At 45.2% G+C, this 18,228-nt stretch overlaps 1 protein-coding gene across 1 annotated transcript in view; it reads right to left on the minus strand.

The window, feature by feature from the left end:
• Positions 1-5,409: 5,409 nt before the first annotated feature.
• Positions 5,410-18,228, minus strand: part of Sorl1 (sortilin related receptor 1) — a 161,657-nt gene continuing 148,838 nt past the window's right edge. The window contains exons 44-48 of the mRNA XM_057768142.1: positions 16,585-16,759; positions 15,811-15,917; positions 13,464-13,656; positions 10,627-10,839; positions 5,410-9,426 (exon numbers count right to left, since the gene is read on the minus strand). Of these exons, the coding sequence (XP_057624125.1) occupies positions 9,359-9,426; positions 10,627-10,839; positions 13,464-13,656; positions 15,811-15,917; positions 16,585-16,759 (756 nt within the window). The 3' untranslated portion in view covers positions 5,410-9,358. The remainder of the gene's footprint in view (positions 9,427-10,626; positions 10,840-13,463; positions 13,657-15,810; positions 15,918-16,584; positions 16,760-18,228) is intronic.

The following is an 18,228-nucleotide window of genomic DNA, read 5'->3' on the forward strand; positions in this document are numbered from 1 at the left end:
GATACTGGATAGAGAAGAGTGCTCATAAGTTCTTAGACGAATGTTACCATGGGATCTATGACTGGGAATTCCACCATCCAAGGAGTTTAATATCTTGCCAATTAGAGACTTGACCTTCATCTTTCATTTCCCTAGTGGCTACCCTAATCCTTGAATTTTTCCTCCACTTTCCTTAACACTCTCTGTCTTAGAAACTGTAGACCTATAAAAGATTAGGTATCTCCTCAAGTGCGTCCCACCCTCCATTCCCTCTGGCTCTGGCAGGAGAAGCTCCGCATCACACTGTAATACTCAGGAAAACCCTTTGACAGTCCCCGTGTAGTTGAGATGGAGAACGTATTCACCAATTAGAACTAGGTACCCATTAAGCTCCTCCCAACTCCTCCTCCCATCCCATCACATAGACCCTTGGAGAAGGGTCCCCACCCAGCTGTTAGTAACTTTTAGGCAGTCCTCTTCTTTTCTCTAGAGCTGTGACACAATCATGACTAGGGAGTCAGGGTCCCTTCTACTAAACAGTGACTGTGATCACAATGTTCATGACCTGCCCTACCCATGTTCCCATATTGTTCATTCTCCCTTATGTCTGTCAGGGTTCTCCATTCCCTTTGGAGAGAGACGTTCACAGCTGCCCCTCCTATCTCCCGAGTAACAGAATGAGCGTCTGTGGAGCTCCTCCTGTGAGCATCCTCAGAGTGGATGACGTCTCTAAGCCCTTCACTATACAGAAAGGTAATGCAGCTTGCGACACAGTGACTGGCAGGTCCCTGGCTTCTCTTGTCTTCAGGGCAAGTCTGTATCAAAACTACTTGTAGGAACCAAGGGGGAGATATAGCGGCTCTGCTTCTGACATCTGACCTCAGGCTTGACTTTCCGTTGAACCAAGAATAAAGAAAGTAGCTGGGATTTGGTCCTCTCCCCGTGCGGATTTATTCACAAGTGCATGTGGACCAAAGCAATGGAAGCACGCACACAGCAGATGCTCCCAATGTCTCTGGGATTACAAGGAAATCTCATTTTCTTCTTGGTGCTTTTATTTCCAATCCCTCCTCCCAATTTCTATAATGGATACAAATTCCTTGTCTAATCCCCTTCCGACAGAGGAGCATTACTTAAAAAGGTAAACCAGATGGTTCAATAAATTCCTGATGTATACACCCAAATCTGTCATCAAAACAGATCAGGTGGAAGGGCTCTGTAGTAAGGAAGGGCATGGAATCTGGAAGCAGCTTCCTGGCTTCCTATTTCAATTCTGTGGTTGCTGCTTTTTCTTACTTGATGTGATCATAGGCAAATATCTTAACCATTCCTTGCTTCAGAGTTCTTCTCCACAACAAGGTCTGCACCCTCTGCACAAGGCTGTGAGAACTAAATGACTTCCAATGAGCCGCCTTCAGAAGAAGGTCGGGTCCCTAGCAATTATGTTTTTAGTGCTGTTGCTCACGGTAGCAGCATTGCCACTGAACAAAAGATTTCTGGCCCGTGTTAGAGGAGTATTTGTTTCCATCTTAAACACACCTTGTCAACTATTCACGAACATCCAGGAACCCAGGTTTCCCCATTGTGTTAGTTCTAGGGAGCAGTCAAGCAGCTTAGGCCTTCAGAATACTTCTGAAGCCAAGAGTGTGGTGCTGTGTTCATTTACTCTCCGTGAAAAACACACATGCTCATATACATCAGACCACTCAGCCACAACCAGGACTGATTCATCCCAGGGTAACAAAATGGCTCTGCCTCAACCAGAAAGAGATTGAAAATTAAGTCTTAATTAGGAATCCTTCCCTTGATCAGCCCTGAAGGCTTTAAGGAACTGAGTACAATCAAAAGGGCAAATTCTAGAAAAGTCTGATTTACATTTAAATCCGAGTCTTTTCCCCCCTCCACAAAATTTGCTGATGCCAAGTTTTAAATATGAAATGTCATTGTTTTCATACAGATATTACCAAGCGTTACCAGTTGTCATTTTGGCATTCAATGGAGTTATGATATTACAATGGCAACATTAGCATTTTCAAAAGCCTACCGCCATTGTTCTTCTGTAAATTGTTGCAGTTCATATTACCTTACACATAATCTTTATAAAAAAAAAATGAATGGGTGCTAGCATCAAAGCTTAGGCTGAATGATGATTAGCGTAGTCACCCCCTTCGTCTGGGACACTAATAGTCTCATACCAGCGCTGTTCCTGCCCCAGTGGGACATGCAGCAGCCCTGGGCACCACTGGACCCATGCCAGTGGACGAGATGGACACTGGAAACCTCCCACAATACAAAAGGTTTTGATAAAATTTTGCCGAGTTGCTGCAAAGCAAAAGAATCTTCTGTTTTTCTAATCATGAAAATCTCTACAAAAGAATGCCAATTTTTAAAAAAGGTTTCATTGCTCTGCCATCCATAAGGAAAACTGGGTGCTGCCTAAACAGCTTGAGTAGAAGCCTGGGTGTATTTGTTTATTTCTGCCTCTGAATTTTAAATTTTTTTCTAGTTGGAATGTTTCTAAAAATGTATGGCCTGTGGTTTTAGAGTACCTAAATAAACACCATTGCCCTTATAGATGGGGCAAAACAGCAAGGCTGTTAACATCACAGCTTAAGGGATTCAGCGAGCTCATCCTGACGGTTACATTTACTGCACACAACAGCTTGGGGGACCTAATAAGGACTGTCCTCTTATTTTATTTTAAATGTATTTCTCTTGTGCACATTTATTTCTCATGAGCATTGGAGTTTTACCTGCATGTATGTCTGTGAGGGTGTGAAATCCCCTGGAAATGTAGTTACAGACAGTTCTGAGCTGCTATGTGGGTACTGGGACTTGAACCCAGGTCCTCTGGAAGAGTGGTCAGATGCACTGAGCCATCTTTTCAGCCAGAACTTCCTCTTTAAAGCAGAGATTCATGCCTAAATCAAAGGACCATTTTCAGAATTAAAACCCTTTTCATAAACGGTTTCGTATAATGACTAACAAATACAGATTCAAAAGAGATCCAGCCTGAAGTGATGGCTCACCTGTTACGAGCACTGGCTGCTTTTCCAGAGGACCCAGGTTCAATTCCCAGCACATGCCTGGCAGCTTACAACCATCTGTAACCCCAACCTCAGGGGATCTGATTTGGTCTTCTGGTTTCCTCAGACACTGAATGCATGTGGTACACAACACAAACACAGTCAAAACACCCCCACATATAAAATTATACCTTAACAAAACTATATAAGTAGATGGGCTACTTAGTGTGTGAGAATGTCTGTCCATTCCTAAATTGCCCCAATAAAATGTGCTGACTAGAATGCCCTTCTAAGAAAGTAATATTTTGGTCATATAATTCTAAGGCTCTTTGCCCTTCTGTTATTGTTGGGGTTCTTGCCTTTAGCACTTCTTCCTGGTTTTAATTTGCTGAAGGCTCCATGGGGGTGAGGGGCAGCATCACATGACCACAGCAGGCAGATGAAGTCAGAATGGGCCAGGAGTCAGAGACACAATGAATTTCTTCTCAGAATTAAGTTTGGGACTTGGTGCATAGCAGGTGAGATAATCCAGAGAGGAAATGACTCCCGAGCCTGACGTTTCCATTCTAACCCAGTGTGGATGAATTAATACCATCGACCATGTCATTTGCGAGGGAGGAACTGGCTCAAAAACAAAACAGATGAGACAGTCACAGGATCCCATCCCTGTCACACATGGACTTACAGTTTCAGGCCCCACTGGCAAGACCTTCCCAGAAGAAATGGCTACCAGAAGCTACAACCTGAAGGACCCAGATGGAGTGAGGTGACTCTTGGTGTAGTGTCAACGGTTTGTTGCTCTTTATTGGGCAACCATGGGTCAAGCTCAGGTCCTTCCGACTTCCTTTGTTCTTTGTCCCACTTACCCCCACCCTGTAAGTCATGGCCTGTTTATGACTGGTTTCCTAGGCAGCTCTCCCCTCAGTGGGAAGATACACTGGCCTTGTGACTTTCTGTGACAGGTTTTCATGGTCAGTCATTAGCTAGACAGTGGATGTTGCATGCCAGCCTCATAAGGTTGGTTAGGGTGTGTTTGGCCATGAGAGAAGAAGACATAAGCATGGTATGTAGGCTTGAAAACCCAAGTTTAGGCCACGACCAGATAAATTCACCCAGGTGACAGGATTCCCCTTGGGATTTCTTGGTACTTGTATTGAAACACTGTGCTCATTTTGACACTGAATGACAGCATAACGCTTTTGGCACAGAATGAGAGATTGAGACCTAGGGTCAGAAGAACCTAATATTGAGGCTGGCTTTGCCATTCAGTCTGCTTTCCTCTACATCAGGGAGTCTCAACCTTCCAGATACTGCAGTTTTAATAAGTTCCTTATGTCGTGGTAACCATCAACCATAAACAATTATTATTAACACTGGTTTTTTTTTTAGAGGTTTCTCTGTGTAGCCCTGGCTGGCCTGGACCTCACTGTGTAGACCAGGCTGATCACAAACTCTCAGAGATCCATCTGTCTCTGCCTCCTGAGTGCTGGGATTAAAGGAGTGTGCCACCACAGCCTGGCAAAATTCTTATTGCTACTTCATAACTCTAATTTGCTACCATTATGAATCACAATGTGTGGTGGTGGCACATGTCTTTAATCCCAGCATTGGGGAGGCAGAGGCAGGTGGATGAATTTGAGGCCCACCAGCTCTATAGGGTGTTCCAGGACAGCAAAGGCTACACACAAAGAAACTCTGTCTCCTATCTCCTAAAACAAATCATAATGTAAATATCTGTGTTTTCCAATGGTCTTTGGTGATCCCTGTGAAAAGGTTGTTTGAGCCCCTGCCACCACTACAAAGGGGTCTCATCTCACAGATTAAGAACAGCTGCAAACAACATAGTTCTGTGTGCCTCTTTTATTCTCAACCATGGAACTGAAACTACTTCAGACTTTTGCTTTGGCTCAAAGTCCAAACAAAAGCAGTGTGCTAGATGCTAAAATTTAGAAAGCAACCTGTCCCTGACCATAATTTATGTCCCTGATTTAAATTTATGATGCTTGCACTCACTGGCCTTTGAGAGATAAGCACGACACCTCCCAGTCGGGCTCACTGTGTTTAGGAAGTGTTTTCAGACACCTGGCTCCTCTGTGCCGCTGGGCTTTCTTCTCTCAGGTTAAAGTCACCTCCTTCACCAACTGTCCCATACATAGGTACGGTTCTCAGGGAGGCACCTGAGTCAACGCGCCTGTGGAATTGTGTGTGCTTCAGGAACAGCCACCACCACACCACCCTGCTCAGCAGCCACCCTACTCATCAGCCACCGCACTGCCAGACGCTGTGTTCTTCGAGGACCCGCCATCTGAGACCAGCTCCTTAACAAAATTATCCCAGGTCTTAATGTTCTCTCTTCTATGACATAAACACCTTTTTCAAAGAGACAAGTCAGCTGCTGCTTGGAGACTGTGTTAGCCATCTTTAATGCACTCAACAGAACAAAGTAAGACACACACAGTGGATATCCAAATGGGGGATGGTGGGTTTTTTTTTTTTTTAATGTTTTGTTTTCAATTCTTTTTAACTCAGTTAAATTTTTATTCAGTGAAAAAAGTTGACACCAAGACAAAAAGATTATCTTAAAATTGTGCAACAATGTAGTAAAATCTTCAGCAGAAACCAGTGACTTGGAAACCTAGCAAGGCAACCGAAGTTATAAACACCTAATTTTACTTTGGAGAGAAACAAGCACACAGTGTCTCACTTGAAATAAGAGCAGAACAGGCCTTTATTTTGCTGCAGATACTTCTGACTTTGCCTAACGCGTCTAGTAAGTCTTAACAAGAGTCTTTAAATGAGGAGTGACATGGGATATCTGAGGGTGATAATGTTCCGCCTCGGCACTCCTGCTCAGCCCACTGAAGTTATTAAACATGAAACTAACACCCTTCTTGGGTTGTCGCTCGGCTCTGATGATTAAATTTATAATATGGCTGCTCAAAACAATATGGGCAGAAACACATGCAATTGATCCTCCCTCAGCCACGCTCAGCAGTGGTATTCCATCTGAGAATGCATTTCTCGTCTATCTACCACAGTGCACATCTCTTGCGACTTATCCCATATCTTAGTCTTGCATAGGAAGTAGTCTATATAAACTTAATGCCCTGGCTTTTATTACACAAAAGTTGTACCTGAAAAGCAGCACACACTCCAGTTAAGTAAAACATCACAGGAATGTTGAAATACAATCCCGACGCGAGGAAGCATCTGCAGAGGTTAGAGTAGATTCTTACAGCGGTAGTGGGGATGGAAGTCAATCTAGTGATATGTCTGAATTTCTCCTGAGGGGACCTCTCCTCTCCTCTGAAGGAAGAGAATTCTCAGGAACTCGTCATGGCCCTCTTCATGGGACAGAGAACTAACCTATGAGATGGGGTTTGGGCCCAGGTATTTGTGCTGACCACTGAGGGCCATGTGAAGGCAGGATGTGCCAAAGAGACACTGGTGTTTACCTGTAAGGGGCTCAACACTACCACTGGCTTTCCTAGCTCCCTTCTAGACACCCAGGGTCTTCCTCCTGGTCTATAAATTGGAGAAAGGCATTAATCTAGCAGGCCATCTATCTGGAGAGGAGAGACCATGCAAGTGACCGTCCCCTGTCAGCTTGTAATCTTATCCAGTGATGCAATCAGAGATAACACCTGAAGAGCCATTCCTTTAACAGCCAGAGTGCCAGCCACCTGTCCAGCAGTAAGCCAAGCTCTCCAGCTTGCCAGACATCAAGCCATGATAGAGTCTCACCTGTCTGCTCAGATGTGGCCCCTCTCCACAGACCTTGGAGGAACTCTCCTCTGTCACTGCATCCACACAGACCCATGTCCCACAAAACTCAAAGGGTACTCAGTACAGGAAGGAAAAAAAATCACTTCCCACACAGTCCACAGGAAACCAAGTACCTGGTGTTCCAGTATATTCCATTCCTGGGAGGTGGGAACTTGCCAAGACTACACATAGCTCAGTCTTAATTCCCTATTGTCATCCAACCTCTGGACTCTTGCAGATAACGTGAATACATCAAAACCTCCACTGAGCTAAGCAGAGGAAACAGGAGTGCGTGCTCAAAAAGTTCACAAAAATAGACAATTTACACATAGCTGCATCTATCTGGCTTAGTCTTCGGGACCTCAGCTCTGCTATTTATATAAAATAGTCTAGCCTTAAATGGCTACATGTTTTCAAACAGCACAGTGCATCTTCCGAGGAGAGGGGTGGCGGAGGGTCTGTACAGTACTATGGTTCAGCATCCAGAGGCCCTGGAGACTGGCCTCGATGCCTGGCAACAACACCCGTTGCCTGCAGGAGACATATGCTCCGTGAAAAGGCTCGCCTGCAGAATAATAGACAATAGTGCTGCTGAGCCTTTTACACCAGCTCCTACAAATGCCACCAAAAACTTGGCAGGAAAAGAAAATGAGAAAATATACTTTCCTAGCAGTTCAATTCAATGGCTTGCCTCCCACCAGACTGTTAATCTTTCAGCTACTTAAAGACTTTATTTATGTGGAGGTGGTAGGGCTGGGGGAACATTGAGCAAAACTTGAAAGCAAGACAAGATAAAGCTGAAAAAAATTCCAGTCTGGGGGAAAAATATAGTGAAACAGAAGGTGAGAGGAAAGAGGAGGAAAAGGAGTTGTGAGACAACTGACTGCTTACTCCTGGCATTTGATACCAGGAACTATGGTCACACAGTACACTGTGTATCTACAGGTCAAAATGCTCATTTAATAGACACAGATATTCTAAGAAAAAAATTGGCTCTTATTTTCCAAACAACCCTCGGGTAAATTGTGACTCTATTTCCACCAAAGAGTGATACTTTTAGTTAAAAGAAACCAGCACTTTTGCGAGGAGGGACACATTGCATGGAAGGGGAGACAGGTATCACAACACTTGCTTCTAGAAAACACGTGTTCAGAGGCAGAACTTTGGAATATTCACAAAGCTTGCTGCTTTTCCGCTGGGAGGGAGGAAATCCTCAGGGAGGTTGTTCGTACAGCACAAGTCACATCACGCTGGACATCGGTGCCTACACGCTGGACTGCAGGATGGGTTGAGGCCACAAAGAAGTCCACAGAACTTTCAAGTGGCCGTGACATGAAACACAGGGTGCAGGGGCTGTGTTTAGACACACGTGGTATTTCACAGAGAAAGCAAATGAACAAACCTGCTGATGGAGAAGTCAAACGTTTAGATCACCTCTATCCCTGGCAATACCTCCAACACTCTCTATGGATGGGTGTGGGGCACAGGCTAGGGAAGCGGGGTTGGGGGTAGGGGGTGGGGGTGGGGGTGGGGATCCGGAGAAGGCACTGACCAAATTCAAAATGACTGCATATATCAGTATGGGCTTTTGAGGACAATTCAGTGGCTTAAACCCAATATAAAGTTTTACATTTGAAATTCTTTGGTGGTGAGTAAAAGCAAAAGGAAAACTCAAATTAAATATGGAGACACGGCATACTATATTTGCAATGCGTATCTATCATGGCACAGATCTAGAACTTTCTCCCACAGTAATTTTGTTTTTCAAGTGACAATGATCCCAGTGTATAAAAAAGCAGTGTCAACACTTGGCAGCTTCCAGAGGTACACTTTGTACAGAGACATGCACAGTAAAAGCCCAAGGATTCCTAGAAGACAGGGGGTGTGGCTTGCAGGGCTTCCTAGGCTGTAGTTCAGCTGAACTGGAATCTAGGACTGACCCAGAATTCTCTCCTGACACAAGCAAACCCAGACAGGATTGCTCCTGCTCCCCACCCCCTACACTGATGGGCAAGGGGCCCTTAACACCTGGGGTTCCAGACGACCACTAAAATATGGCCTTATACAGAGTCCCAATAAATTAACAAAGACAACAGAACAGGACCTTCTCCCACAAGACGCCCACACACTTATGTAAACTAAACCCAAACACAACGTAAAATCTGAGCAGTTTTCAAAGAGAAATGTGATTCTGCCCATCACTCTCTCTTGAAGTTTTTATTAAATACATTTCTGTGTCTTAGAAAAATATGAAGAATGGTCAATTTCATGAACCAAAATGATCTCACAGACTTAAAAGCATGCCCAGCAAGCACAGCTCTGTAAGACGACATCAATGTCAAATCAAAGCAATGTGGTCACTAAAATCAACCCACTTTCAGGTTCACAGTTGACACTACAAAGTTTATCCATTCCTTTCTCTCCTTTTTTTTGTTGTTGTTTTGTTTTTTGTTGTTGTGGTGGTGGTGGTTTTGGCCCATATAAAAATAACATATTGCAACTCAAAGTGCATCTTTTAAAATAAACCATCAACTATCTTTATCAAATAAAATATTTACACCATTTGGTTTCTAATGAGAAAAGCTCCTTCACGCTATCACCATGGGGACATCGTCTGAGAATCCAGTTATCATAGGAGCGTCTTCATCGTCCTCTCCTGAAGACAAAACAGTCAGGCCTTGGTGAGTTCCCGAGTTTCATACGACCCCACATGCCACCACTCTGCCCATGCCCACAGCCTTACAACAACCCCCAGCTAAACCAACAATGAGGCCTGAAACCTAGTTTGGTTTTCTTATGCTCAAGGTCGGTTTCTTCCCTTCCCTAAGGGACCAAATTTATTTTAATAGTTACTTGAAGTAAAATCTGTAAGAAGGTGAATCTTATCTCCTACAGCTAAATGGGTGGCTGGTTGGTTGGTTTCTCCTACTTGGATTATCTGTCCTCTTTCTCTTTTCAATCTGAACTGTTCTGAGCAAACAGAGATTAATTGAAAGGGCTTAAGAATTTTTAGGGCAATTTCTTCCCAGACTTCATGACTGTCCGTTGAGACTCCTGTTACTTGGTATTTAGTGACTACTGAATGGCACCCTAACAGGCCAACCAAAAGGAGCCACCAAGTCATGTTAGGCACTTCAAGTACTTGCTGATTAGCAAAACCAAAATTAGAGAAGGCAAGGGAATACAAGGGAATACAGGTGATCTTATGATCACTGGGGAGGAAACCCCACCCTTCGGAAAGAGAGAAGTAGCAACTACTAGTCCATAAGAGAAGGAAAGCCACAAACTCAGTGTGCTGCCTTGAGTGTGGCAAGCCTTTCCCACACTCACTCTCTTACGTGGCCTGACTACGAGCTCGCTCAGTTTAAGACTTGGAGTATGATAAGACTTCTCATAGGGATCAACAGATTTCTTGTCTTCCTCTTGCTGTGCCTCAGCCCCACATAGAGTAAGAAGAGGCTGCTCTGGCAATGGAAAAAGGTGTGGTTGGCTGAAGGGCCTCACACAGAAGCTCACCGGAGATGTGACCCTTTCATCTTGAAGCCCTCCAGAGGGCTTAGGGATTAGACTGGGGTCAGATGAATATACTTGAGGATTGTTTTGAAACTTGGGGGGCATTCAAACCCAGGCCCTAACACTCTCTTTTCAAAGGGTACCTTCCAGTTCTCCCCAGTTGGGGGCAGAACTACACCATTAAATAGAATGTGGTACTCTGTTTAAGAAATGAGAAAAAGCAAAGAGCCCAGACAGTGGGAACACTGGAGTGACGCCTGCCTTGAAAGAATGAGGTGGAAGAATCTTCCCTGATCACATCTCTGACTTTCTAGGGTTTCCCCTGGTACCCCTGCCCACTTACCCAGGTCATCCCCAGATGAGAAGATGGCCGAGCCCAGCCTGGAGCTGTAGTGGCTGTTGGCGAAAGCAGTAAAGCTGCTCTGTAGGCGGCGGTGCTTTGTGTAGAGGATGGCAAAGCCGACACCCAGGCTCAACAGGATCAGGAACAAGATAGGAACCACCACAGCGGCAACATCGGTAGACCTGGCAGCCTGGACCGCCGCTGTATCTCCACCTGCAAAAACAACATTCCCTGCTAGGGAGCCTCCTACCTGAGGGCCAGAAGAAGACGGCCCAGGTAACTTCTCCAGACCCCATGAACACAATAAAATAGAAAAAAAGAAGTCCAGAGTTTGCAAGGGTTCCAACACCCAGCTTGCTTTCCTTGTATAACATGTTCCGGCACATGTGTGAAGACTGATGTTTCCCAAGTACTTGCCATGAGTCTGTAGACTGTGGGCCTTGCACATGCAAATACAGTAATTACATTAGACTCCTAATCACTGCCTTGTTGGTTATTTAGATAGTCTCTTAGAAGGGAGACCTTTGTTGGGACATCAACACTGATTTCATTAGCATTATTACTTAAGGCCGCTTGCTTGCCTACAGAAGAGGATGTGAAATCAGACCACTAATTAACGAGATTGCAATTATTTCCCCCTACTTGGCACCAAAGTCACTCCGTGCTGCAATTACCTGAAGCTCCACAAATGAGATTCCTTTACTGCAACACTGACTAGACAGCTCACCAAGCTTTATGGTTTTCCTCCCTCTCTTTCACTTAAGTGAAAAAGAGAAACAATCTTTCCATATACATCTGACATTTTTAAAAGCTCGTTACTAAGCCATTTGACTGCCTATAACTTGCCAAAGATGCTGCCTTCCCGTGGTCTTACACAAATGACGGCTTTAGAAGGCTGACTGACAGAGAGGTCCTCACTGGGGCTCTGGAGAAAGGTCATTCCCCACTCTTCATTCAACTCCACATCTGTTGGAGTTGGAGGCCATCATTTTGACAATGAGTAGAATTTTCACATTACAAACCTGGGGGCTCGTCTGCACTTGGGGGCAGAAAAATGGAATTTTGGAATCAGTTTTTAGCAAAAGAGGCAGCTATTTCTTTGCACATAGTTTCTACAGACCTTGGAGTTGCTCCCTAGTGCAGGGCGAGATGGCATAAGGAAGCTCCTGTCTCACAGAGAAAAAGCATCATAACTACCCGGGGATTGCAGCAGACGCAGGACTAATCAAAATGGACCAGAGAACAGGCATTTCTTGTAGGCGCAATCTAGCAATTCAGTATGCATGTCTCTAGTTAAATTTCTTCCATTTTCTGAACAGGAAAATAAAATATTTTCCAGCCTACCCCAATGGTGAGGTGGTAACTTAAAGAACTACAGCCTGGCTGGACCTCTGAGGGTGCAATACACTGGATTCCCTGAAAGCAGCTGCCAGGGGCCTCACAACAGACAGTTTCTTTCACTGTGTATTCCACAGACTAATAACTGGTTTTGCTTAAAACCAGGGCTTATTAAAGAAAAAGTGTATTATCAAGAGTTTTGCTGTTTGTTTTCTGTAGGACCTTCCCAGAGCCTTACCTATGCCACGACTCTCTAAAGGGAGGTAGAAGAAGAAAGTATTTATCCTCTGAGCCAGTGGTTCTCAGCCTTCCTAACGCTGCAACCCTTTAACACAGTTCCTCATGTTGTGGTTACCCCCAGCCATAAAATTTTTTTTTGTCGCTACTTCAAAATTATACATTTGCTGCCATTATGAATCATAATGTAAATATTTTTGGAGATAGAGGTTTGCCATAGGGGTCACAACCCACAGGTTGAGAACTACTACTCTTAAGAAACTGTTTATTCTGCATTGGCCCCACCACCCCTACAATCCAGGAAGAGAACACGTAACTGTAACCCTCTCTGGTTCTTAGCTAGAAATAAAGGTACCTACAAAATCTAATGGTAAGATATTTGTTGAAATCCTGGCCAAGGTACCACAATGCACGTATGTTCCTTACAAAGCAACAATGAGGCTCAATCCTGGTATCTATCTATGTGTCCCCAAAATAGAGAACCCAGGTCATGAAGAAGTGCGAGCTGTATATAGTGGGATGAGCTAATCACAGGGAGAAGTACAGGTCTATTCGTACGTTCAAGGCTCTGAGAAGTGCCATGAAAACCAACAAGCAACACATTCTTGTTTGTCTAGCTTGACTGGATTTACTGAATCATGTAAGAAACTGACACATATTTCTGGGTTTGTGTGAGAGGGCCTTTTAGAGGAAACAGGTAGGGGGAAAGACCCACCTTCAATGTGGGTGATCCATCCCCATGGCCTTGGGGCTTGATGTAATGGAGGAGCAGAAGGGGAGGGCTAAGGACCAACATTCTCCACTGCTGCTTCCTAGCTGCTAATGCAGTCTAAGCAGCTGGCCCAGACTCCTGCGACCATGCCTTCTCCCCCAGGACAAGCTCTATCTCCTTGAACCGCCAGCCAAAATAAACCCCCCACTCTCAGCTTGCTTCTTGCTAAGTATCTGGTCACAGTAACAAGGGAAGAAAAGGAACTAATAGGCCTACTGAGTTTCCTAAATATGGCCCCCTTCTAGTCCTTTCCCCAACTTTACACTCAATGTGGTACCCTGCAATCCCTGTTCTTTCTGTACTACTCAACCATGGCCAGTCGAGAAATCTTTATTAACTACATCACTACCGAACTAAATTGGTACCTAAGTGATTTCTTAGGCACACAGGCAGTACTTGAAATGTGTTTTGGAAAGACCATCAGAAAAACTCCGCTTTCCTCTCTTTCCTTGGAACAGGACACGGACAGGATGGCCACACAGCAACTCACCTGAGCTCAGTTCGTCATACAGCAGCACGGCAGGCTCCCCACAGATCTGGCTGCCGAAGAGACAGCGTGCTTGGACTGTGAAGGTGTAATTATGACCCATCTTCAGGTTGGACACTTTAAAGAAATTGTCAGTAGTATTCCCGAGGTAAGCGGTGAGATTCAGAGCACTGTCAAACATGTGTATCTCATAGCCCTGCAAACGAGCACACAATGGATCGTTCAGAGGTTTGAATAAGAGGCCTTCTGGTTACGTTACTGGCCCCAGTTATTGGTGAGTCCTCATGGCGGCGTTTTATGGATGCTAACATACTTTACGTTTCTCGCTAGCTCTTTTGATTATGGGACTGAGATATTAAACTCAGAAAACAGGGCTTTCCCTGCTGACAATGTGCAGAAGAGGAACTGCAAGGTGTTGCTGCAGGAGAACCATTCCAACCATCGCATACTCAGAGTTCCAGGCAGCAGCCACTTGAGCCCACCAATAGCAGTGCCTCAAATAACCCGACACTTTAGTAATACTTCGCAGTAAGGGATTTGACTAGTGACACCTCCTGATGGCAGTGGGTGCAGGCAAGACCCGGGACCAGTTAATCGGAAAAGGGAACGTGCCCCCTAGAACAGACTTCTGGAAGACCACCTTCATTCATTTCCTGCCTCCTAGCTTTCTGGTTCTTTCGAGGCTGATCCCAGAGCCAGGCAGCCTGATGTTGACAGAGAAGCACTTAAGCAGGCTGAGGGCTCTATTCACAGGAGGACAGTACAAAACAATCCCTTCCCTCATTGCCTCAAGAAGTCCCAGACTGTTGTGCTAGGAAACAGGCCAGACCCAAGATGCTGGCTAGGACCAGACTGGTGGCCAGCTTCTCTGCTGCCCTCCAGGGTTCCAGTGCCAAACTCTGTCCACATCCAAGCCCACCACACAATCAACCTCTTGGTTCCTACTGCACTGACATGTCTCTAATACTGAGCCAGGAGGAAGAGAGGAGGGCACGCTACACCCGTGCCAGCACCCTCCACTAGAAATGGAATATGACCTGCACTCCAATCCCATTTCAAATTATGTTGAATCTGCTGCCCATTCAGGATCCCCAACACCTGCCTGGCCTCCCACCCCCTGCACTCCTTCTTACAAGCTAGTAATGATTGTTTACTATCTAGTGTAAATCCAGTGTAGAACATCTGTAAAACACATAAAGACACAAACGAAACAATGCACACAACCATCAACCACCTATACTTTGCCTCAGCAGTCCCCCTGTTAGGCATTTATGTTTCCTCTTTTTACCATGAAGCAGAGCACATACAATTTTAATGCATTGCTTTCTCAAAGTAAAATCCTAGAATAGCTAAATCAGGGAATGTGAACATTTCAGTGTTTTCGATACGTATTATCAAAGAGCCTTCCAGAACTTTGAACCAATCTATATTCTCGGTGTCATTCCCGAGCTAGTTCTCACACTGACATTACTGCCCCAAGGTTCTTTGCAGGCTTGATGTCTTTGTCATTAGCTTGCTAGGGTCTTTCTTTTCCTGCACGCAGCTGCCAGAATGTTCAGTACCTTTCAACACTGGAGTATTCCTGCATAGATTCCATTTTCTTAAAGACATTCGCTGCATAGATACCACAGCTATGGCAACTGTGAGGAGTCCCACAGAAGGTGAGGACTTTCAACGGGTACCTGAGCCTAGATCTCACATGACTCCCTGCTTACCCTGTTCCTCCAGGTAACCACAGCTGGATCATCACAGACTACTTTGCTTTCATGGGGACCAAGCCAGTTTCAATCAGTAATGAGTCCACCCTCCTGGGCAAATCTCTTGGCCCTCACTCTCTTCCTTCCCTCCCATGCCGTCAGAGTACTGGCCTACCAATAGTGAAACAAAGGTATTTTTTTCATCAGCCAACCAAGTATCTTCATGTACTTCTTGCTCCTCCCAATCACTCTGAAGAAACGATGACAAGGTACTAGATTGAGAGCGTGGCTCAGCTTCCTGACACTCTGGGACCACAGCCTAGCTGTCAAAGGGCCGGGCAAGGGTGGGGCACTTGGTTCCCATGCTGAGCACACTCCAGTTGCAGGGAGCACCACAAATCTCCCGCCCATTTCCTTTCCAAGGACAAGTGTGTGGCTGTGGGTGCTGAGTACAGAGATCTCACACTGCATGGGCAGCACAAACATCTCTCTAATCAGCAAATGGTCCTTTCGCTCTCGAGTTCACGCCCATGCCTGACGCTTTCTTTCCTTCCTTCTTCATGCTGTCTGCCAGCCTGCTGTTAATGAACTCATGTCTAAAACAGTATGCCAACAAGAGTTCCAAAGTCACTGAGGACACACGAGGAACTTACCCGGGTTTCACTGAACTGCTTTTCCTTCAAAGCTAGGCTTTTCCAAAAGAGAAGAACGTGGTCATTTTCTGTTATGATTTTTAAGGCGTCGGGTGCTGACAGTGAAACTGAAAATGGAAGATTAGGTCACTTGCAGTTAGTACACACGTATCACGCACCAAAAGCCTAAATGGGCCTGGACCCCACTACTGCAACTGGTGACTCTGCTTACTGCTATCTAGGCTGCTGAGTTAGTGACTCAGCATGGAACAGGAGCCTAGCCAACCTTCCAGCCGACAGCCTTATTATCAGTCTCCCTGCGTTCTATCTGCTCGATCAACAGGAGGGCCGCTGTGACACCATCCAGGTCCTCATTTTAAGGCCTGGCTTCACTGGGAAGTACTTTTGGGTTTCTTGACTCTCTTGAGCATTCCTCCTTTCCTCCCCTGGCCATGGTAGGACACACTAAGGGAGGGTAGTGTGAAAAGAGACTCAGAGAGAGTGGATACGGCTCAGTGGTAGAGTGCTTGCCTAGTATTCAACACACACTGAGTTTAAGCCCTCAAATTGCAATATATGTCTTGGCCCTTCACCAAAGCCTAAGAACCCCCCCCACACACACACCCACACACACACATACACACACATTCCAGCCTTGGTCTGCTGTAGCACGGACAGAGAAGAACAATGCTTGCGGGTCCTACAAAGGTACTCCGGCCTTCCTCTGTGCTGAGGTCTGCAGCTACAAGGTTGGTTGCTCAGTGTGCAGCAAGGCCTTTCTTACTCCCTACTGACCTGTGGTGATTTTTATACTGGAATCCTTGCTCATGTTCCCCAGCTGGACAACAATATGGTATTTTCCACCAGGTTCCAGCTTGTTAAGGCTGTACTCCACAGTACTGTTGCGAGACTTGACTTTGTAGGTCCTGTCGGTCTTCCTGATCAGATCTTTCACGGCAATTGCGTAGAACTAAGACAGACAGAGGGAGGAAGGAGGATCTGAGTAGCGCCGGATGCAAGGTCTTTTACTTGAAATCAGCTATTGATTATGAACAGTACCTTATACAATGCAAATGCCCTTGTTTCAGTTGCTGTTCTATTGCTGTGAAGAGACACAGTGGTCAAGGCCACTCTTATGAAAGAAAGCATTTAATGGGAGCCTTGCTTACAGTTTCAGAGGTTAGTTCATTATCACCATGGCAGGGAGCATGGCTGTGTGCATGGCACTGCAGCACTAGCTGAGAGCTTTGCATCCTGATCCACAAAGAAAGAGGGAGTCTGGGCCTGAAATGGGCTTTTGACACCTCAAAGTTCACCTGCAGTGACACACTTCCTCCAAAAAGGTCACACCTACTCTGATAAGGCTACAGAGAAACCTTCTAATCCTTTCAAATGGTTCCACTCTCTGATGGCTGAGCATTCAAACATATGAGACTATGGGGGTCATCTTTGTTCAAACCACCCTAGCCATGTAACAGTTAACATACCACCTTGTTCAGGGAGTAATGACAAGAGACAATGTGTGTGCGTGCTCCATACAGACACAATCCTTTTTCAGATGCGTTCAATGTGGTCAAATAAACAGAGATAGAACTCATGCTCAGGGCTGACTTTTCTGAGCTTCACAGTCTGACTTCAGAAAGTCTTTGGGGTAGCCAGGATCTATCTTATAATGAGTATACATTTCCAGTATTAGCTAGATAAGGGATGGGAAGGGAAGGAAAAGGGGAAGGGGGAGGAGAGGAGAAGAAAAGAGAGAAAGAGGAAACAGGGATGCAAAAAAGGGAAAGGAGGGAAAGAAAACTAGAGGAAACCAAAATATACTAGGAAAATCCACATTAATTGTGACATCAGCAGCTAAGCTTCTGTCTCTCCATCATAACAACAGTTTCTGGACATTGACAGAGAGGACCATGGATGAAGATGCTCAACCCCCATGACAACAGTCTCTGCATACTGATATTGACAGAGGGACGACATGGATGAAGATGCTCAACCCCGGCTCTAAGGTACAAGCAGCCCCACCTGCTCTCTCCCAGGCTGCTGCTTATTTGGGAGTGTGGAAGGAAGGGGACACATTGGACAAACAGGAAACTTGATCACCAGGGAGAACCTGAGAATCAAGAGGTGTCTCAGTAGCTAAGAAGAAACCACACTGCTGAGGTATAGGGGTGAGGGTCAAAGCAGTCCAGAACAAGGAAGAATGGGGTACTTCTTCTAGGATCAATGTCCTATCCTATTTTTTCTAGAAAGGGATAGAAAACTCTGAAAGAGTAGAAATATAGATATTTTAGGCTTTGAGGGTCTTAGGATCTCAACCACAAAAAATTCTATCGCTAGTGGCACAAAAACAGACATAGGTCATGCATACACTGATGGGTGTGGCCCTGGTTCCAATTAAACATTGTTTTTTAAAAAATAATCCACTGACTGGATTTG

The sequence above is a fragment of the Chionomys nivalis genome, chromosome 4, assembly GCF_950005125.1.
Source record: "Chionomys nivalis chromosome 4, mChiNiv1.1, whole genome shotgun sequence".
Classification (NCBI taxonomy): domain Eukaryota; kingdom Metazoa; phylum Chordata; class Mammalia; order Rodentia; family Cricetidae; genus Chionomys; species Chionomys nivalis.